At 47.6% G+C, this 22,594-nt stretch overlaps 1 protein-coding gene across 1 annotated transcript in view; it reads right to left on the bottom strand.

Annotated features, from left to right (window-relative positions):
• Positions 1-22,594, bottom strand: part of LOC133346329 (phospholipid-transporting ATPase ABCA1-like) — a 51,927-nt gene that overhangs the window by 11,256 nt on the left and 18,077 nt on the right. The window contains 24 exon segments of the mRNA XM_061557825.1: positions 288-403; positions 1,761-1,938; positions 2,172-2,341; positions 2,615-2,689; positions 3,498-3,603; positions 4,309-4,341; positions 6,114-6,208; positions 6,748-6,937; positions 7,347-7,445; positions 8,753-8,877; positions 9,663-9,790; positions 10,523-10,564; positions 11,255-11,350; positions 12,553-12,601; positions 13,374-13,579; positions 14,348-14,426; positions 14,895-14,984; positions 14,986-15,167; positions 15,677-15,814; positions 16,692-16,831; positions 17,371-17,502; positions 19,118-19,295; positions 20,097-20,525; positions 22,220-22,324. Of these exon segments, the coding sequence (XP_061413809.1) occupies positions 288-403; positions 1,761-1,938; positions 2,172-2,341; positions 2,615-2,689; positions 3,498-3,603; positions 4,309-4,341; positions 6,114-6,208; positions 6,748-6,937; positions 7,347-7,445; positions 8,753-8,877; positions 9,663-9,790; positions 10,523-10,564; positions 11,255-11,350; positions 12,553-12,601; positions 13,374-13,579; positions 14,348-14,426; positions 14,895-14,984; positions 14,986-15,167; positions 15,677-15,814; positions 16,692-16,831; positions 17,371-17,502; positions 19,118-19,295; positions 20,097-20,525; positions 22,220-22,324 (3,181 nt within the window).

Below are 22,594 nucleotides of genomic sequence, written 5' to 3'. Positions count from 1 at the left end.
ATCCCTGCAGTCACGAAAGCTTTAAATCGAAATTTAAACAATATTTATTTTACCAGGTATAACCTCACTGGGCTATTACCTTATTTTTCAGAAGCTATCTGGCCACAAATGACAGCTCAACAAAGAGACTTATCAGTGCAAATTTATAGCAGCCAAATACTCAGGGTCGGGATCAAACCCACGACCTCCTGCACACCAGACGAGGGAGATGACATCTCTTAGCCACCGTGGCGTCCTCATTGTCTAAGGCACACATCTGTGGGGTGCAGCTACGAGAGAAGAGCTACCCGTAGAGCAGCAGCAGGAGGATGAGGGCCGGCAAGTTGCGATCGGACACGTAGGCCTTCTGCTGGAAGCTCAGGAAAATGACCACCACGATGATCGCCGGCAGAATGTAGTTGCACTGTGAAGTGAGGTGGGTGGGGGGGGCGGAGGGGGGCATCGAGAAACAAAATGCAATTAACACGTTCCTTCGGAGTGGGCAGGTAGGAACTTGGTTGGACGGCGCATTCGTGCGATCCGCGTCACGTGAAATACAAATCGAGGGCATGGCTTTGCACGACAGACATCCCTGGTGGGCAGTGTGGAACTGTTGTTTTTAAATCCTTTATATTAAGTTCGCTTGCTTGCTTGCGTGCTTGCTTGCTTGCTTACGACCGTGCAAATCTTTCGGTCGTTTTTTAACCCACTTCCCGTGATCCAATCGAGCTGACATTTTGCACACAGACTCGTTGTGTGAGACAATTAATGTTCGTGAAAATCTTTTTCCAAAATGTTACACTGTTTAGGGAAAACAAATTAAATATTTAATTACCAATTGCTTAATACTGGCAGACAATCATCTGACCCATAGGTGGCAGCCATCTCAAGCCAAAGGACGAGAGGACTCTAGCCGCCACGCATATAAAGGATTTATAGTGAAAAACTTTGTTTTTACGGGTTATACTTATTACCTGTAAAACAACACGGTCAAACCGGTCCATTACGACAGCCTCTGCTGTTAGTGCACAGGTAGTGTGATTTCATATACACCCCATCAGTGGGTAGCCTGGTAAGATTCAATGGGAATTATTTACTGATGAGGTGCCTGTGCGTTCGCGGATAATATCTCCTCACTTGGTCATACCCTTTTGTTTGAATATTTTTTTATTGGGATCAAGTGCCAGGCTATTGTAAATGTTCAGAGCGGATAAGCACCACCAGGGACAATAAGCCATTACTATATCATTACACTTTAGAATGGTGAGACGTGGTGGCGGCTTGAGGAGGCATTTATCCAGTCGTGGACTTACCGTCGCTGACCATGATAATTCTCACTGCTCAGTGTTAACGTCTAAGACTTAGAGAGCCAGCCGTGGCACTTTTAGGACTATTAGAATTCAGTGTTGATGCCCGAGACTCACGCAGCCAAAGGCAATGTTAACATTTCAGTGTCAGTATTCAGGCCCAGCCTGGAGCAGAGGTCGCAAACGGGTTTTGATTCCTTACCCGTACCCGTACCCGGCCGCACCAGGGTCGCAAATGGGTACCCGTACCCGGCTGGGTACGGGTACCCGTTCCCTACCCGTACCCGTACCCTACTCGAAATGAGTGACAAACGGTAACTCGCCAGTGACTCGCCAGTGACTCACGGGCTACCCGTACCCGGCCGGGTACGGGTAGCCGGGTATCGGGTAGGGTACGGGTATCGGGTACCCGGTTGCGATCTCTGGCCTGGAGTCCCAGTGAAGGGTGCACAGTGTTCCCTCGCGAATGCGCACCATGTCCCAGGTAATGTTGGCGAGCCAGTAAACGTAGGCGTTGACACCGCTCACGAACTGCAGGTGCTTGGCGTTGGACGCCCGCTCCTGGACGAGGAACACCACAAAGCTCGCCGGGATGAGGGACATGGAGAAGATGACGCAGATGGCAACCATCACGTCCACCGACGACGTCAGCCTGGGCACGTGGGAGTGAGACGCGAGATGTGGGGAAGTGAACGGAGACAACGTGGGGAGGTGCAGGGAGATGCGGGGGAGGATGGACACAAATAGGAGGAAGACACGGGAAGGTGATGGGAGAGACACAGGGAGATGGTGAGAACAGGGGTATTTCTTGTTTTATTCTTTCCGTTCAAATCTTGCGATGTAATAAAACATTTTTGGTTTGCGACGCCGGGAGGGGCAACTCACATGGCGACCTCGGTGAGCTGCTGCTTGGTGAGGTTGAGCGGGTGGCTGTAGGCCGTGATGCCGAACCGACGCGGGTCTTGACCCTCGGGCAGCCGCGCTCGCAGCACCGCGTTGCTCGCGACGTTGATGAAGGCGACAATGGCGTGCCAGCCCTTGTTGTTGAACCAAACCTGCACGCGGAGGACAGAGGTGAAACTGTAAATCATTTCCCACGTTTGTTGTTCATGGAATAATTTTCACATAAAATGTAGCAATCGTCAAAGGTTATTTTTTTTTATTGCTTTTATTGTATTTTGATAAGAGTACCAGGTTTTTCCTTGTCAAGAGTTTTCATCCAATACCAGCGGCCTGTCGGTCATCTGATCTATTTATATTTTACTCATGCTGCTGCAAAACAATGCAGAATGTATAGAATATGTTCATAGTTGTGACCCTCATCTCACCTTAATGTTGTCAGTAGGCCCAAGGGCCTGGATGAAGCCCTCTAGGTTACGTGAGGCTTCCTCTGTCGCTGGGCCCTGAAAAGGTTACAAATGTGACACGATCATCATCATTAATGTCTTTGATTCATTATGATCATCTTCACGTTTATTATGATTGTCTTTGAATCGTCATCATTAGTAGCAGATTATCTCAGAATCATCATTACTATCATCACCATCACGAAGATCAACATCATTGCGATCATATTCAACATTGTTAATATCAGAATCTTTAATTTATCAGCATAATATTGCAGTTTAATTTATGTAAAAAGTATTGAGCTTAACCCAACGAATAACCTACCTACTAGATTTACTCGTGACGAACAGTCCTAACTCACACATGAACCACTAACTGTAGCCATAATCCTAACCCTTAATCCTGATACGAGCCCAGCCTTTACCAATCTCTCCCCTGTGTGGATTGGTGTCAAATCAATGGTTATTATCAGTGTTATAGTTTAGGTATTTGCTTGGGAATAGGTTATGTTCATGAATGTTAGAATCCGAGATATCGGGAGTGTCCGGGTTAGTGTTGTATGTTTGTATGTTGAACTTCTTTCACACCGTTCGTAGCCAACCATGCTAATCGGAGTTGCTAGGAAGGGACAACAATGTGTTGGGCTTATAATTATATAAGTGTTAAGTATCAGGGCTAGCACGAGCGTTGAAGCTAGTGCTAGGATTAGTGTCAGGGCTCGTGGTCATGCTTGGTTAGTGTCAGGGCAAGCATTAGTGTTCGAGTGTTGTGTCGTCTAGTGTGCGTGTTAGTGTGGCAGTGTTAGTCGTACCATGAGAGCGAGTGTCAGCGTGCGTGCTATGTCTCGGTATCCGTGCCACTCACGGCTGTGATGTTAAGGAACCCCCCCGCCTGCTGGAACAGCCTCCTCAGTGCCGTGGCGTTCACGTCGCTCTGCTCGTTCTTCTGGCCTAGCGAGAAGCCTCCGTACCTTGGGAGGGATACCGACTTGAGTCAGGGCGGTCACATGGATTTCACAGGTTTCGCGGACTCTAGGGTTGGACTCTTGGTCGGGGTCAACTCTACTGCGATGTGTCGCTGGCATCAGGGTCGTCATGGTCATCGTTGCGACCATTTGTAGCAGCAGCGTCAGTATCAGCATTTGTAGCAGCAGCAGTATCATCAGAAGCATCATCAGCAGTAGCATGAGCAGCAGTATCATCATCACCACCATCAACACCATCATTATCATGATCAATCATCAACCACCCATTAATATTATCTTCACGATTATTATAATTAATTACTATCATCATCATCATCATCATCAAAATGATGATACTATTCATTATAATTATTGTGATGATCATCATGACCACCATCATCCATCATTAATATCATCTGCCCACCGCTGTCATGATGCAGGTGTCCTACTTAGCCAGACTCACACACTCAGCTCTGTCACAGGAGCGTGTAATTCATCACCACCTGGGGCTCATTGAGGGCGGGCACTATTGCACCTTAGGGCGCATTAAATAGGACCGTACCATCCTTTACACAGGGAAGAGAGGGTGAAGGTGAAGGGAGCTGGACAGGGCTATACCACTTCTCAAAAGAATACTGGGGGGGGGGGGTAGGGTAGATAATTCTACTATGGCTTTAAACACTAAAGGACTGCGATACTACAAGCTCACACCTCGGCTCGTTGACCCAATATTTCCTCTTTAGGCTGAAGCAATGGAATAAAAAAGGGAAATAAACAAACAACACATTAGGCAAACCAAAGTGTAAAGTGGTAATGTGCAATTAAGCACAAAGAACTGGTGATCCCGAGAGATGGACTGCCCTCCATTGAGATGTGGAAGTTCCACTGTCAGCTCCAGTGGCACCATAAGATATGAGCGTCGTTTCACGTCCGAGCGGTGAGACAATTTGCTCTGAAATGTTTGACGTAACTTTGCACCCACAATCGTTTGTAGGCCACTGTACAAGTTTGCCAATGAAGCTAATGGTGAATTGTATGAATACCCTTTTACAATGCTTTTGTAGTGACATCACGGGATGTCACTGTACAGTGCCGGCCCCAGAGAGGCACGGCGTGCGATGTAACGGCATTGTGGATACCACTAAGATGTGGATGTAGTACCGGCCCTAGAGGGGCTCAGGTCAGCGCTGAGTGATAGCGCTGGATGGCACCACGCTTGGCGTGTAGTGCCAGCCCTACAGGATAGGGTGTGGAAGTGCCGGCTGTAAGAATGAGGTTACTGAAGGCCATGGCACTCTGGTTGACATGAGAGGACACGTGACCGGTTAAGTCTACAAAGGGCCCCCAAGTGGGGGCTAGGGGTGGTCACGTGGTCGGGGTTCAGATCCTGCTCGAGGATTCTGAAGGTGGTCGTGGCCAAGGGCGGGGCCAGCCACGCCGCAGAGGATATAAGCCGGGTCCCCCAAAGGGACCGGCGTTGTTGTTCATCCTGCAGAAACCTTCGTCTACGTTCTTCGTCCTACAGAGTCTCCAACACGTGGACCTGGACCCCAGCTGTGGTCTGGTCCAATGTAGCAGTTACGTTGTAATTATTGTAGTTTGCCTGGTGGTCACCACCATAGGTTGTTATTTTGTTAAGGGGCAGTTACCCCGTGTGTTGGTGTTAAATAAATGTGTTGCCTCCAAGAGTAAGTCTGCGACTCAGTTGAACCCACTACACTTTTGTTGGCCCTGTGTGGGTTTTTTTTTTACAATGGATTACAAAGCCACTTCTATCAAAACAATCTTTGTTGGCTTTTTACCTTTTTGCCAATTATTTCACTCATTTGGAAATTATTTTCTTATACTTCGCTGAGCCTTCAAGATCCCTTTTGAGCCCTCGTCACATGTTTTGCCAACAAGCAAAATATTGTCGGAAATTTTTTGTTTTGAGTCCTTACATGTTTTTTATTGATCCTGAATCAAGATCATGATTCAAGCAAGCAAGCAAGCCTTACTCTGCTGATGATACACTATATGTTTAAACTAAAAGACTGCTACAGTTTACTTTTTTTTGGATAAGCATCAAACAAAGACGGTCACTGCATCGCGTGCTGTCAGATGTGCTTCTCAGGCTGTCTAGAATGCTCTTCCTTCCGATATTATGAAGCCACGCTTTTAAATCTAAATTGAAAACGAAGTTCTTTAGAACTGCTTTCTATGTTTACTTTTTTGTCCTTCCCGTGCACCTCCGATTAGCACGGTTAGCTATGTATAGTGTGAAAAAAGTTGAACAACATGGATACATAAAATCGATCCATAGTTTGCTTGTATTGAAACAACACTGCTGAGATGATGCTGTCCCAGAAGGCCGTGTAGATGATTGCTGTTGTAAGAAATACTTTCATTATTCATGCAGAGAGACGGATAGATGAAGGAGACATATTGTCTTCTTACTTATTTTGTTATTTATATTCTCCATACAAATGCAAATTATTATTTCCCGCATGAGGACATATGCTTTGTGAGTGCCAAACCTCTTCTCTATGAAGCCGGCGTAGGTCTTTACGAGATAGTCACTAATATTTCTCCCGGTCAGGTTCTGAAGGGTGTCCGTGGTGCTTTGCAGCATCTGAGAGGGAGGGGAAACGGTGAAAGAGACCTCAACCGTGGGTATCACGCTCCCTGTCGCACACCGACTCTTGTTGAGCAAGACGCCGCGGCTCCCATGGTGCACCGCAACTCGTGACCCCGCTGAAGCGCTGTCTCCCACAATGCACCGCGTTTGGTTATTGAGTTGCATTCAGAGATATGGTGTTCATACTCTGTGGTCTTTTGGAACGAGACGGAAAAAAACAATACAAACGAGACGGAACAAGACAGTACGGATAAGACTGATGGAACACAAGGGATAGACAATACCGATGAGACAAAACAGAATAGATTCTTGAACCTAATCGTGTCTCTGTATCCTGAGAAAGCAATTAATCATGACGTAGGGTGGAGGGGTGACTCATGACATGCCTCTCCGTTTAGACACGGGTAGGACGAGGTTCAATTATGAGGACAATCATCTGAACACAGGAGGCAAATATTGAGAAGGGAGTTCAATAGAGGCCTTCATTAAGAGGGCCGTAGTTTAGCTGAAGACTCGGCTAAACCTCGTCTTGCCTGTGGGGGTGGCAGTCCTCCGGCTCCCGGCGGGCAATCAGGCAGCATGGTGAGGCGCTCCAGAGTGCTGCACTGGCAGCTCGGGGAGGGGTCCTCGAATGTCCAGTTGCCCTCATTTAGGGCGTCCAAGGCAGCTTGAGATGCCTGAGGAGTCTCCCACACGGGCATCCGAGGTTGGCATGGAAGGTTCCTGTAAAATATGAGTTTTTAATTTGTGGAATAAAATAAAAAATGACGTGCCACATAAACGCACGGATAATGTTTCCAACAACAGCTTGGCTAATTGATATCACCAGCCCTCAATGCCTTCAGGATTGTGGCTATATTTGTCATAAGCACTGCCTGATGACAAAGAATGTGGATCAGAGAGTGTCACTGGATTAAGAGGCATGGAGACGTGCATATTTGGAATTACACTGATAGCAACACATACATTAGAAAACATACGTAGATGTGAGACGTAATTTGGACCATTAATCACAGGTGGCTAAAACCCAGATTCGAAGAGTCTGGGCGGTGTTCACTCGGTGCCTCTGACATGGCCACTATGAACCCCTCAGCCACGTGACTGCAGGTGTGCCGTGGCGGTGGGTACTCACGGAATGCTGTATCCCATCATGCACCGCGTGCCGAGCCCGGGTGGGTCTAGGATTGCGGCGACAAGCTTCTGCGTTGTCAGGTCGTTGGGGGCATCATCGCTGCAAATATATGGGAAAAGTTTTACCAAGTCGTTAAACAAAACACAAAAACAATCATCAACAATGTGGAATATTTTTTCCCATGAGAGCCTCGGTGAGTCTCAAGATGGTTATTCAGGAGGGTCCTCCTGCCCTGGTTGGGTCTTTAACAAAGATGATCCATCGCACGCTTTCAGATGCGGCCTTCTGCGGCCTTCTGGAATGCTCTTCCTTCCAATATTAGGAAGCCACTGGAGCTAAGCACTTTTACATCTAGATTTAAAACTCATTTCCGTAGAACTACTTTTTGTGTTTAGTTTGTTTCCTTCCCCATACCTCCGATTAGCACAGTTGGCTATGTACAGTGCAAAAGAAGTTCAACATACATGTAAATATATTTTTCAGAAGTACAGTAATACCCCAATTTACGTCTCCCCCTTTAACCGCTTTAGACCACGACTATGATTTGCATCGCCTCAACCCCCTCGTCACTGACAGCATCATCCGTCCTTTCTCGTATCCGTTGCCTCGGCCTTTGCCTCCACCTACCCAGTAAACTACTTTAATTTAAGTCGTTTCGATACTCATCACACCTTTCAGGAGGAACGCATCCCTGACGTAAACCGGAGTATTACTGTAACTTGCTTAGTGTGGGAGGACATGGCAGTATTCTTATGAAATCCACCCTTTGAGATGTTTGGCCGATTCCTTTTAAAAGGAAGGCATCACCAAAATAACATATGGCTCTTCTTTGTATGTATGTTGAACTTTTTTCGCACTGTACGTAGCCAACCGTGCTAATCAGAGGTGTGAAGGAAGGACAACAACAAGGAAGGACAACAAGCTAAACACAAAAAGTGGTTCTAAATAAATTAGTTTTCAATTTAGATGTAAAATAAATCTAGATTAGCAGCTATACCCCACTTCTCCCTCTTATCAATCCACACTGACCAGCATGGCGAAGTTTGGTCAAACAACCCCGACATGATCAATGTGGCCTGGGGGAGGTCTTCATCCAGCAAATGATTGTCAAAAGGCTATAAATTGTGATCATTACTATGATATATGTACTATTAATTAGAAACCTCACAGATGGCTTGACAACATCAGAGATTGGTGCCAGAAAGATGTGACACTACTTGAGCATATTGGTAGAAGAGGAAAGTCGAAACAAAAATAACGGAATGTGCAGTGGACACCTACGGACCATCTGCCCATGGATCGTGATGGTGATTATGAAGACTATTCACTAATGTGAATGTCCACGCGTGTGCGGGCACGCGTGCGGATGTTGTGGTGTTGGCTTTCGCCGTCGGGCGCTCGCCGACCTGTAGAAGGTGAACTGCTCCGGGTACATCCAGGGCTGCAGCTCGAGCACCGGGTAATCGGCGAACGGAGGAACGATCATTGTAAAGACGAGAGCCAGACACACGAAGACGGCGGGAAGGATGATCTGCACACAGCATGGTCATCATCATCATCGTCGTCGTTAAAAACCAGCAACTGAGTAAAGCCCATTGAGCTAAGAAGCTTTTTTCAACGGATAACTTGGTCGGCAGAGAACATCAGAGCATTCCACCACTGTGATCATCATTGTCGCCATCAACGAAAGAGTAGCCGGTTGATTTTGGGAGAACAATATCATGATATATTATTAGCGACATCATCATCACTAGCATGTGTATCAGCAGCAGTAAAGTTAGTGAAATCGTTCATAATAATAATCATAATTTCATTTTTTATAACGTCATTCATGCAAATTGCATCTCACAACGCTGTACAATAATTATATGCATAGTGTAATCACATTCAGGGCTAAATCCTATTTATATCAATTATCATTCTTGGAATCATCAGCAGCAGCATCATCATCATTAGAAGAAGCAGAAGTATCATCATTGTTAAATGCAGCAACGGTTATAGCACAATCGACAATATCATTTTCATCATCATCATCATCACCACCAACAACACGTAATCCTGATGTTTTTGAGGTAATGATATAATTATTACTAACATAATTGGCAGCTGTATGAACAGCAGCAAAGTCAGTGATATCATTATGAGAAGCATCATCTTCACCACCCCCATCATCAACTGCACCACCACCATCATCAGAAGAATCAACATCAATATCACCATCATCATCATCACCACCAAAAATCGCAATGTCATCACCAGCACCATCATGACCGTCTTTACCACGACCATCGGCGCCACCACAATCACCGCAGTCACCTGTGAGAGGAAGCCCTTGCGACTCCGTCTCGTGTGATGGAACCTCTTGATGATGAGCGCTCGGAACTGTTGCCATGACAGTGCTCCTCCAGTGATCTTGTGATCAGTGCCGCCTCCTCCCGGGTCCACTGTTTACATCGGGGTCAAGTGTCACAAGTCGAAAGGTGTGGGTTATGGAAGAGCAAAAAGGGATACGGTACATTCTAGATTTGAAGCTTTCGTGACTGCAAGGATTCATACTCTTGGTTTTTTTTTCCGGTAAAGTGACGTAGGTAAAAAATAAAATAAATGAAAACAACTAAATTAAATCACGACGTTTCGGGCGCAACACAAGCGTGAAGAAGGACGCTTTTCTTGTGTCCGAAACGTCGTGATTAAATTTAGTTGTTTTCATTTATTTGATTAGATTTTTTACCTACGTGACTTTACCGGACAAAAAAAGAGTACAACTATACAATCACAAGAGTTTTGACCGTGATCCTGGGAGACTGGGTTTGAGGAACCGATCCTGAGTCTCCATCAAGAATCTCCTCCTCAAACCCAGTCTCAATGAGTCTCAACCACGAATACAATACTGAAACCAAGTCTCCCTCAGTCTCAGGCCCCAATCCTGAAACCTGGCCTCACAGAATCTCAATCAAGACTCCGATCATGACACCCGGTCTCCCTGAGTCTCAAGACTCAAATCCTGAAACCCGGTCTCCCTGAGTCTCAGACTATAATCCTAAAACCTGGTCTCCCTGAGTCTCAGAATCCAATCTTGAAACCCGGTCTCAATTATTCTCAATCAAGACTCCGATACTGAAACCAGAGTCTCGAGTGTCTGTAGAGTTCATGGCCGTTGAGACAAAAAGTCTCACGTTTTTTTTGCCGTTTCGCTTTCTTCTCCTCCAGTCTCCTCTCTTGACGTGAGCCACAAATGACACAAGCGCAAGAACAATCAGTGCAAGAGGCATCTCTTCAACATCAATAGCAGCTGTAGCAATAGTCAAGACAGCAAGTTCAGTTACTGTAGCATTAGTTGTCGCAGCAGCAAGGTCAATGATATTATTTAGTAGCATCATCAGCAGCATTCGCTGCAACAGAACGATCACGATCATTAATGTTTTATTATCAGTAGAGACAGAATCATTCTTACCATCATCAGTAGTAACATGTAGCATAATTTTCAGTAGCATCATTGTTATCGTAATCAGTGTTAACATCATCAGCAGAGCATTGGCAGCATTAACATCATCATCATCATCATCACTGCCATCATTATCAAAATCATTCATGATGACATGGCCAAGCAGTGGCGAGTTCGACGCCTGTTGCAGAGGTTCACGGTTTTTAATTCAGCGGCAGCCAAGATTATTACTGTGGCAATAGCCCAAAAAAATGTGTGCCGTCTGACTCACAGTGGACCTTTGAGATCCTGTGGTGTCATTGCTAAACGTGGGTCATTGTGTGCCGGCGTCATGGTCTAAAAGTTGGCAAATGTAAAAAATGACCGGCAAATTACCCGATTGGGGATTATACATAGTAATCATCGCCCGCTTCTGTGAAAGCTTGGCAGGACCATCGTCGTCATCGTCGTCATCATCACTCACCCAGCTCAGTGTCCATGTTCTCCTTCGTCTTGGAGGGCGAGAGGCTGCTTTTGTCCTTCCACCACCTCCCTCTGCCCTTCGTGGAGACACCTTCATCTGCAACGAGGACATGCTCATCCCGAACGGTGTTTTCTCTGACCTCCATTGTTTTATGTCGATCTGACTCTCTCTCTCTCTCCGCTCCTGTCGATCGATCAATCAATCTCGTTTGACTCACTTGGTGCAACTATCGATCTGCTCTGTGCTCAAGAATCTTTCATTGATGGAATGGTCTGTTTGCCTGTTCTTCGCTAAAAACAGATTTCCTCCTCCACCAGGAACCCTTCACGGTTCCATTAATTATCACAACTCTTTTCGTCTTCATTATTTTTTTCATCTTACTTGTCCTATCTCACTTGTCCTGTCACATTTGTATGATGTTTTACCGACACCGTTCACCTCGTTTGTGCTGTGTTTGCCTGCAGTGCCTGTCTCGTCTGCATTGTCTGTCTTGTTTGTATTGTATCTTCTATATTGTCTCATTGTCACTGGCTTGCCGATTTAAAATGTCTCTTGCTTTCTCTTGTCTGTACTGTCCGTCTCATCTCTACTGACTTGTTGTCTCCCATCTGTACTTTATGATGTCCGTCTGATCGGTATTGTCCTGCTACGCCTGTCTCACCTGTACTGTGAGTCTCATGTGTATCCTGTACTGTTTGTTCTGCCTGGTTTGTTTCAGTAGCAGCAAAGGTAGGAGGCTGTCCCAGCAAAAGTACACATCGCTCACGTTCAGGGCGTGCATCAATGTATGGATTCATCAAGTAACATTGATTTGAACGCTCACAATACACACACTGATTTGTGCGTGTGATAATCGATTACTCTTGATTCATGCGAACGGAATGCAAGTGATATGCTGATGATGCATTCAGGCTTCGTGAATTGAATAAAAAATGAATAAATGAGAGATAGGAAATGATAGAAATTAGATAGTAATAGCGAAACGAAAAATAATTGATTCATAATTTAAATCATGACCCCCCGAATCGTGGAACTTCATCTAATCACCGGGGTGGTGTCAGTGGGGGCTGAATGCTAACATATCTATTCAGGTTTTCGGAGATGGAGCGATGAAATCCGCTCACGTGCAAGTGCTAGGTGGTGGATTGTCACAGAGATGGCGATGACTTGGTGAGGCCTTAATTCAGCAGTGGATTGATCATGGCTGATAACGCTGATGAAGGTTTATGGCTCGTGCTGTATTTATATTTTAACCACGTGGGGGGGGGATGCGGGGGGGGGGGGGCGGGCCAACTCACCTTTATGTTCGGTCTCTAGGCTCGGATCCTCTGCCACTTTTAGAAAAATCTGCGACAAGGAAAAATAACGACAGCGAAGATTTTTTGATTTAAAGCTTTCATGACTGCAGGGATTCATATTATTGGTTCTTTCGGTAAAGTCACGTAGAAGGGAAATAATAAAATACATTGCTTGCTGTGGTTTTCACACCTGATGATGATTGCTTGTGTTGCAATCGAAACGTCGTGAGAATTGTATTGTTTTATTTTTGTTATTTTATTATTTCCCTTCTACGTGACTTTACCGAAAGAACCAAGAATATTACAGCGAAGATGATGAGAGACAGGGCAAGGGAGGGCCCACTGAGTTACTTAGCTCGTTTTTTAGAAGAGCCATGGCCATAATTGAAAGCTTGACAAAGTGACTCATCATGTGGAATTTTAAAGCACCCGAATACTGAAAACGCGTTTCTAAATGTGGAGGAAAAAACCGGAGGACCCGGAGAAAAATCCACGCGACCACGAGGAGAGAACATACAAACTCCAAATATTCAGGCATCAGGGTCGAACCCACGACCTCCTGTATACCAGGCGAGGCAGTTAACATCTCACCACCACAACGCTCACGTCTAGACCGCTCGCTCCACGCACGTCACTCACCGCTTCCCCAGCACAGGGCATCTCAAACGCCAGTCCTCATGGCCCACCACGACACGTGTTTGTGGCCGCTTGCTCATGGGCCAAACACAAGCGTTAAACAAATCGCTGCCGAGATGCACTATTGAAGAACACTTCATCATTATCATCCTCATCATCCTTCTCATCGTGGCTTTGTGGCTCACCTCCTCCATGGTGGTGTCCGAGACCCCATAGCTGGAGATGCCCAGGCCCTCGAGCTTCGAGTCGAGGTGGCTGAAGAGGAGCGCGAAAGAGCCGTCGCGGGCTCCGATGTACGGCAGCACGAACGTCACCTCCTGGCCCACGTTCTCCACCACGCGGGCACCGGGCACCAGCCTCTCCACGAGGCTCTGCAGAATCAGGACCTCGCCTGGGAGGCGGGGGGGGGGCGCCACAGTGGTGAGAGGTTCGCTAGTGTTCCTGTGCTTCCAACAGAAGGCCTACGTTGCCGATGGCAACCTGCCGGCACTCATCCTCCTGCTGCTGCTCTACGGATAGATCTTCTCTCGTGTGTTCCCCTTGAGGTGGCACACAGATGTGTGCCACCTCAAGGGGCGCCATGGTGGCGAGATCTTAACTCTCTCGCCTGAAATACAGGAGGTGGTGGGTTCGATCCCGACCCTGATGCCTGCTGTATATTTGAAGTTGCGTGTTCTCCTCGTGGTCACGTGGGTTTTTCTCCAGGTCCTCCGGTTTTTTCCTCCACATTTAGAAATGTGCGTTCAGAGTATTTAGCTGCTATACATTTCCACATTAGCCACTCCATTCGGCTATCATTCCTGGCCAGGCCGCTTCTGAAAAATAACTAAATAGCTCAGTGGGCCTTACCTGGTAAAATGAAAATAGTTTTAGTTTCAATGGATACTTCAATCTTAAAACCTGGTCATAACCACGACTCCAATATTGAAACCCAGTCTCAATTGACACTCTGAATGTGAAACTTGATCTTAATGAACAATCGAATCCCCAAACCTGGTCTGAAACTAGACTGTGATCCTGAAATCCAATGTTAATTGAGACTCGGATCCTAAAACAGTTAAAATCAAGAATCAAATCCCAAAACCTGGTCTGCTCGAGCTGAGCATCAGTAAAAATTCTCATTCTGAAATCCCATCGCTTGATTTGCAGATCCTCTTACCGGGAAGTTTCTCTTCCAAACTTCTTTCACTGCTAAATCCTTCATCGGAGCTGCTGTTGTGGCTTGAACTCCCATCAGTCTGCAAGCAGAAAACAGCAAAAATAACGCGTTGTGTGTATGTCAGTTGAATTTCTTTTGCATCGTACGTAGAAACCGTGCTCATCGGAGGTGAGGGAACAAGTGACTGGCTATGTGGACGAGTGCGTGAGAAAGTACATGAGCCTGTGTGTGAGCAAGTAAATAAGCTGGTGAGTCAGCAAGTGAGGGAGCAAGTGAGCAAGCAGTGAATGCTTCAGAAATAAGTGGGTGAATGAGTGAGTGACCTAGTAAATAAGTTAGTGAGCGAGATATAAAATGCGTGAGTGAGCAAATTTAATAACGAGGCAGTGAGCGAGTTAAAGATTGAGTTGGCAAGCCATTGACTAAATGAGCAAGTGAAAAAGTAAACAAGTGAAAGAGTGATCAACCGAGAAAGCAGATGAGTGAAGGATAGACAGAACGAGTGACTGAGGATGCAAGCGAGTGATTCAGCAAGTGCAAGTTCCACCTCGTCTTCGTTAGTATCCAAGTCTCCACCGCCGCCACCATCCTCCGCCGCTTTTCCCCGGCCTTTCTGCCGGCTGCTGCTGGCCCTTTCCACTGGGCCCCACCACGTCGGCGCCGCTGCGCACCACGGTGAGGTAGTAGCCCGTGCCGTAGCAGGACTTGAGGAAGAGGGAGGAGCCGCAGCACCGGAGCCGCCCGCGCGCTATCACCGCGATGCGGTCGCCCAGCGTCTCCGCCTCGTCCATGTGGTGCGTCGACAGGATGATGGTGCGGCCTGGGAGCACGACGGCGAGTGGCGGTGAGCGTTGATGTGCGCGCATGTGGTGTGTGTGCGGAGTGTTAGTGCAGTGCTTAGTGCTTATTGTGCTGCGCTATGAACCCAGCGACCCGAGTTCGATTCCGGCTGATGGCCAACACCGTTGACGATGATCTGAACCGGTCTTGGGCCTCCGCACGGTCGACTCAACCTCAAATGAGTACCAGGTGCTGTGTTTAAACATCTCCACTGGGGAGACAAAGCTGGCTGGGTGCGGTGCTGGCCACCCATCCCCACATGTGCCGTGCCAGCCTTCATAGGTGCTCGCTAAGAGCACTTGCGTCAACAGTCTGTTAAAGGCTTTATGGGGGAACTTTATCTTTGTCTTGTATATACAGTAATAACTCATTTATGTGTGCGTGTGTGTTAATGTATAATCACTGTCCTCACGAGATACTTTTTCCTGCCAAGGGAATGTAGGATTTCCACCGCAGGCACACAGCCGACCCCTGACCAGGGGTACTTACCATGTTTGTACTTGAGCAGGAGCTCCCAGATGCCACGGCGAGCGAAGGGATCGACTCCGGCGGTCGGCTCGTCCAGAATCACGAGCCGAGAGCCGGCCACAAACGCCATCGCCACCGACAACTTCCGCTGCATCCCACCTGGTAGACAAATATAAAGACAAAGATCCCCCGTATAGCCTTACCAGACTGTTGGAGCAAGTGCTATTAGCGGGCGGGTGACCAGCCCCACGACTTTGTCTCCCCAGTGGCAATGTTTACACACCGCACCAGGTACTCATTTGAGGCTGAGTTGACCTTGGACAGGCCCAAAACCGATTCAGATTATTCTCACTGGCATTGGCCGTGAGCGGCAATTGCACTCAAGTCGCCGGATTCATAGCACAGCACACTGACCATGGCACTACCCATAATAAAGGTTTTTGCGTAAAATTGCGTAAATATAAATGTGCATTTAAGCTATGTAACTCAAAAAACCTTCATTATGAACAATACCGGTCGCGAAAGGCTACGTTGCACTACCACTCCCTACTGACCCCTCACCTCTCCACTCACTCTCACCTGTCGCACTGTGAGACACTTTCCACACGCATCCGTGTACAGTACTGTCCACTAAAGGAAAGAATATGGTGTGGTTAAACCTCACTGACTCACTGGGGGCTGGGAATAGCACGTGACCTGGGACCCACGATGGGCTGCTTGGGAAACACGTTAGCGCGTGCGTTCTTCTTCGGCAGCAGCAGCATCATCGCGAGCAGTACAGTTACGACGCGTACTGGAATGGCACCATCAAACACTTACACAGGGGCGCGATTGGTGAACTGTACCTCAGTAAATTTGGGCGAGAAAACCGCGATGTTAGCTGAACTCGCGAGAGGGAAGGGTTTGCTGCATTACAGATTACGATGATGCATCTACTACAACAGAACTGAAAATGACTTTACTCCTCATCCTCTTGCTGCCAACTGCTCTGACTGCTGCTGCTGCTTTGGCCACCACGTGTTATGTGCCGCCTCACCGGACAGGTTCCCCGCCTGCTCGGCTCTCTTCATCAGCAGCCCTGTGTCCTCCAGCATGCGCTCCACCTCCTCTTTCACGTCTTCTGACGAGCAGCCCTTGAGCCGCGCGTAAAACCAGATGTGCTCCTCCACGGTCAACCTCGTGGAGACAAGACATCATCGCCCGTTAACAATGCCCAGGGAGGAGAGACCGAGTCTGTGATTGACGCGAGGGAGAAGACTGGTCTCCGGCCATAGGAATGTAGAATTTTCAGTTTTGGACCGATGGAGGTGAGCACCTCCTTAAACTCATTGCAGCAGGGAGACATTTTGAACGAGTGAGCGAGTGACAATGAGTGGGTGAGTGAGAGAGTGTGGGTGAACAAACGAGTTCATGGGTGAATGAATAGGTGATGAGTGAATAAGTTAAATGAGCGAGTGAACCAGTGATTAGATAAGTTAGTGAGTGCGTGCATGACTGATGCAATTAGTACACGAGTAAGTAAATCAGTGAGTCGGCGTATAAGTGAATGAGCGATTGAGTGAGTGCGCCGGTGTGCACACTCGTTCGCGATGACACAGGGTGGGATGGGCGAGTGAGCAAATACATCGGTGGCTGGGCTTGTGAGTTGGTGAGCGAGTGAGTGAGCAAGCAAGCAATCAAGCTGGTGAGAGCAGAACGTTCCTGTGTGCACTCACTGGTTGAAGAGCACGTTGTGTTGGGGGCAGGTGCCAAGGCTGCTCCGAATCGACTCCATCTCCGTGCGGATGTCCTTGCCGTAGATGAGGGCCGTGCCGGACGTCGGGGGGAAGAGCCCCGTTAGGATGGACCTGAGCGGGAATTTAAGCGTCAAGCGAAGAGGAGGGCTGGGTGGCTCACGTGGTTCACAATGGCCGTGTCGGGTTTGTAAAGGTCACGTTGGGGACACTGAGTTATGTCAGGATCTTAAACACAACCATCACAACGTACACCATCGCCGTCATAATCAGACTCATCAAACATCATCATCAGCAGGAGCAACATTAGCAGCAGCATATTCACCATCGTCGTCATCGGCAGCAGCAAAAGCATTTGTTGCCATCATTGTCATCAACATCGTCATTGATTATCACCACCATTATTAGCAGTAGAATTATCATCAAACATCGTTGTCATCATCACCAACTATCGTTGTCATCATCACCACCATTGTCGTCATCATCACCAGCAACTTCACCACCACAACCATGAGCAGCAGCACAAAAAGCAATAGCATCAACACCACCATCGTCATCGCTTTTATCATCACCACCCACACCGACATCAACAACAACAGCTGCCATTTGCCACTAAGTGGCGGTGTCGTCACCACGGCCGCTGTGCCAGGCCAGGTACACTTTGAGGCCACGTGAAGTGTCGAAGGCTCGCTGACAGGTGTTCACGGGACAGACCCAGGTGCTATGGATTGACTGATTGAGATGACTGGCAGATGAACCCACAAGCAGAGCTCCCTACTGTGCCAACTTGTTGCATTCGCTCGTCGTTTTAAACCAACGCAAATGGTCCTTTAAAGGGCTCCATGCTTTGCAAGCATAGAGAAGAGAGGGCATAACTGTGGTCCAGAAGACCCGGAGCTTCGTATGGAGTGATAGGCCAGGTAGCTTTCACACAGCGTTACGCAGCTGATGAAAAGGGAATGCCACTCAACTTATTCGGAGTAACACTTCTGCTGCCAAACCTGCCAGAACAGTCATAAGCAAACTGCCCAGGTACGAAAATGTCTCCACTCTCTCTACAACTGCCCCATCGCTCATGGGGAGTTGAGGGGGTAGAGTGTTTGATGATATAAAGTACCTAGGCAAGTCTTCGATGTGGCTGATGGTAAGACTCCACCTCTTAGTGGAATGCTTCAGGTTCAGTTGTAATTTCTCCAACTCAGACAAGGCAGCAATTATCTTAGCCATCCCTTGACTGTAGACGGGCATCGATTAGCCTCCCATTGTATCTGTACCGTAGCTACGTGTCCAAAGAAGACGATAAATATTGTAGGGGCCAGAGGATATCTCTGTCGCAGCCCACTCCCGGCCACGCAAAATTACCCACACTATCACCACCACCATCGCCACCACCCCCTCCACCAGTAGCAAACCAAAGACAAAGATCCCCCATATAGCATTAACAGGCTGTTGAAGCAAGTGCAGTTAGCAAGCACCTATGAAGGCTAGCACGGTACACTAGGGGGTGGTTGGCCAGCACCATGCCCTGATCGCCATTGTCTCTCCAGTAGCGATATTTACCCACCGCAACAGGTACTCATTAGAGGCTGAGTCGGTCTAGGAGAGGCCCAGGATGGGTTCAGATAATCGTCACTGGTGTTGGCCATGAGCGGGAATGGAGCTTGGGTCGCCGGGTTCGTAACCGCTTACACTTCCGCTCCCTGCCACCAGCACCCCATGTGTGACTCACATGGTCGTTGTCTTCCCTGCCCCGTTGTGCCCCAGGAAGGAGGTGATCTGGTCTTGGTAGAAATTCAGACTCAGCCCGTCAACAGCCGGGCGCTCCATGGTCGAGTACTTCTTCACCAGGTTCTGCACGCTCACTCCCAGCGTGAGCTCCACCGACTCCTCCTCGACAAGGACTTCGTCTGCAGACAGATGCGGAAAGGGGGAGAGGTCGGTCGGTCTCCCACTGTGTCACGCAGGGCTCCGCGACAGCATTCATTTAGATTTCGATTTCAAGCTTTCGCGACTGCAGGGATTCATCTTCTTGGGTCTTTCAGTAAAGTCACGTAGAAGAAAACATAATGAAATATTTGATTATGTTGTATTTTTATGTTTTCATTATTAAAAATAAAACATAATCAAATATTTTATTATGTTTTATTTGTATTATTTTATTATTTCCCTTCTACGTGACTTTACCGAAAGAAACAAGAAGAGAATTCATTTAGTCAGCTTTTGTTATTTTGCAGGCTTAGTCTGGTCGATTACAGCCTTGGGAATTTCAGTAAATTTTTGTATGTATGTTGAACTTCTTTCGCTCTGTACGTGCACGGTAATGATAACAAACTAAACACAAAAAGCTGTTCGAAATAAATTAGTTTTCAATCGAGATTGAGAAGTGCATAGCTCTGGTGGTTTCCCAATATTGGAAAGAAGAGGGTTTCAGACGGCAGCAGAAGCACATATGGAATTGTGCGATGCGGTAACCATCTTAATTTAATGGCTTGCCCAAAAAAACATTCTTGGTGTCTGGATTTTATTTAGTCATTCTCTTAATATCCAGGATCTCCTTGATGCTGACTGGGTTTCTAGGACACTCAGCCTGAGAGAGAAAGGGAAAGAGAGATGCACCCAGCCCCAAAGCTTGAACCTCAAAATCAAGACCTCAACAGTTCTGAATTTCTTTGACACAGCCATTATGAGCGTGCGACTCTGGACTTTACCCCTGTTCAGATGTCCGTCGGGTTCAGCGTTTGTTCGTTTTGTTGCCTTCGTTGTGGACTTTTTCTCCTTGCTCCGGCTCACTCCACCGCTTCCTTGGCCCTTCCCTTGGGAACGCCGGGCACCCCTTTTTCCCTTCTTGGATGCCCGCTCCGCAATGTCAGCTGACCATGCCACCCGCCTGTCATGATTGACCGCTGTCCCAGAAACGTCTGCTTCACGGTTGCCCCTTTTCCCAGAATCCCTTTTGTCAGTGCCGTCTCCTCCCCCAGGATTTCCTTTGTCACCACCGCCCTTTTTCCCAGAATTCCTCTCTTCTTGGCCACCCCCTTTCTGTGCCACTTTCTCACCCTTGCTGGCCTCTGGCTGCTTCGAGCCTTTTATGGTTGTCGTGGCAATGGTTGCAGGGCCCGTGGCCGAACTTCCTTTCGCTGACGATATTGTTGCAGTTTGAGAAGACGAGGCGGAGAAACATTAAGGCGGAGAGAAAGACAAAGGTGAAGGGAGGAGGAAGAAAATGAGAAAAGTTTATACCTTGATGGGTTCTTTTAAAGAAGTTTTAGAAATATACACGGCAGACGATGAAGCTAAAGAAAGATGCAGCCCAAAAGATTTAACATTGAACCGAGGATCTTAGTTGTGTTCCAACGATCGCTGACGTGACAAATCACCCGTAATACTCGTCAGATCTCGGCAAGGGAAGCAAGGGTTAAAGTGCTAAAAGGCTCTCGGGCTGCGTGGTGGGCAGCAGAGAGCATCGTAGAAAAAGCCACTGTTGTGCTGTACTCTTGGTTTTTTCGGTAAAGTCACGTAGGTGTCACATAGGGTATAAAATAAAATAAATTAAATCACGACGTTTCGGGCGCAACACAAGCGTCCGCCATCAGTGACAACCACAGTAAGAAACAATTGCTGAAGTGGGCAAAAGGGCTGCTGTAACAAGAGGCTATCTAGGTAAGAGAGGGGGGAGGAGCCAGGGAGGAGAGATAGAGAGGGGGGGGTGTGGGGTAGGGGGAGTGGATTGCTGCCAAGTGGAGTGCGACTAGAAGGGATTAAAGGGTGAGCAGAGACAAAATGTCAGGGGGGGGGGGGTTGGGGAGGAAAAGAGAGCGGGCTGGGAGTGGGGAGCTAAAGCAACAGGAGATGTGGATATGAAGGCAACACCATAAAGCATTTAAGGTTTTACCTGATTAATAACATCCTTCCAATGATTGCTCAATTTGTATCCATCTTCTCGGTTGAAGTTATGTCTATGTTTATATATCTGGATGGCTTCATGAACAAACCTTTGATAGTAGCCCGAAGGTTTCCAGAGCACCTTGGTCTCGGAAAAAACAATATCATGAGAGCCCACAGCGTTGTAACAATGGTCAGCCACGGCGGAGGTATTGGTTCTGCCGTGTTTTAGATATGCCTTGTGCTCGCGAACACGGTCCGAGACATGTCGTTTCGTTTCCCCAATGTAACAATCACCACAGGTGCAACTTAGTTTGTAGACTCCAGGATATTGCATGTCAGGAATGACATCCTTCACAGATGGGATTAGATCACGGATTTTGTGTACTGTACTGAATTGGATCTGGATCTTGTGTTGTTTAAGATTTTGGAAATATTTGCTGTACTTGTAATACCTCACCGAACGTGGGGGTCACGTTCCTGGAAAATGTCATGTTGCGCAAAACCACGTTCGACAAATAATATACCTCATGGAAAAATAGGGTTGCGTTCCTGGTTTCACTAATTGTATATTACTTACCCCACTTGGTATCACGTAAAAAATAATAACAGACACACAATATATTGAAATATAATAAACTAAAACCTCGTATGGCTGAAACATCACCCCCGTGTTCCGGAAAGCGTACCTCAATAAGTAAACTGCGTGTAGCCGAAACACGCGTCCGATACAACAGCGTTAGACAAAGGCACGACTGTACTTGTACGCTGCCTCGCCTCTGCTCTCCACCTTCACCAAACACACACCGACCAGCGGCGGCGTAGGGTATCGAATAACCCACACAAGCTGCTGCAACGGCGTGGTGGGGGAGGCCCCCCTCATCCAGCAGTGGATTGAACAAGGGGCTGTACGCGTACACGTGTAGAGCCCCCGCCGGGTGAGGCTCACCGGCCGTGGGTTTGGAGGAGGTCGTCCCCTGTGGGGACTGAGGGCCCAGCGTGGTGACGCAGCTCGTGAACGGGAAATGCCACGGCTTGGGGACTCCGTACTGTCCTGTGGAGTAGAGAGAGAGAAAGAAAGACGGAGGGAGGGCCCGACACGGCCATTAGGAACATACCACCTCAGAGAGATCAGGAGAGGGAGGCACTTTCACTAGACCAAACATTGATGCTATCCCCAGTGAGAATGAAGGCTTTACCCTGTTCCATGAAGCATAAAGCCTAACTCCAACATTGCCGTAAACACATCTTACCACTCACACCAACCTAAACCTAACATGAAACACAACGCTCATCGTCCTTCGACTAACCCTAATATTGAACC

Source organism: Lethenteron reissneri, chromosome 24 (assembly GCF_015708825.2).
Source record: "Lethenteron reissneri isolate LAM-NWPU_2019-01 chromosome 24, ASM1570882v1, whole genome shotgun sequence".
In the NCBI taxonomy this organism is placed as follows: Eukaryota; Metazoa; Chordata; class Hyperoartia; order Petromyzontiformes; family Petromyzontidae; genus Lethenteron; species Lethenteron reissneri.
This window is presented reverse-complemented; position numbering and strand designations above follow the sequence as displayed.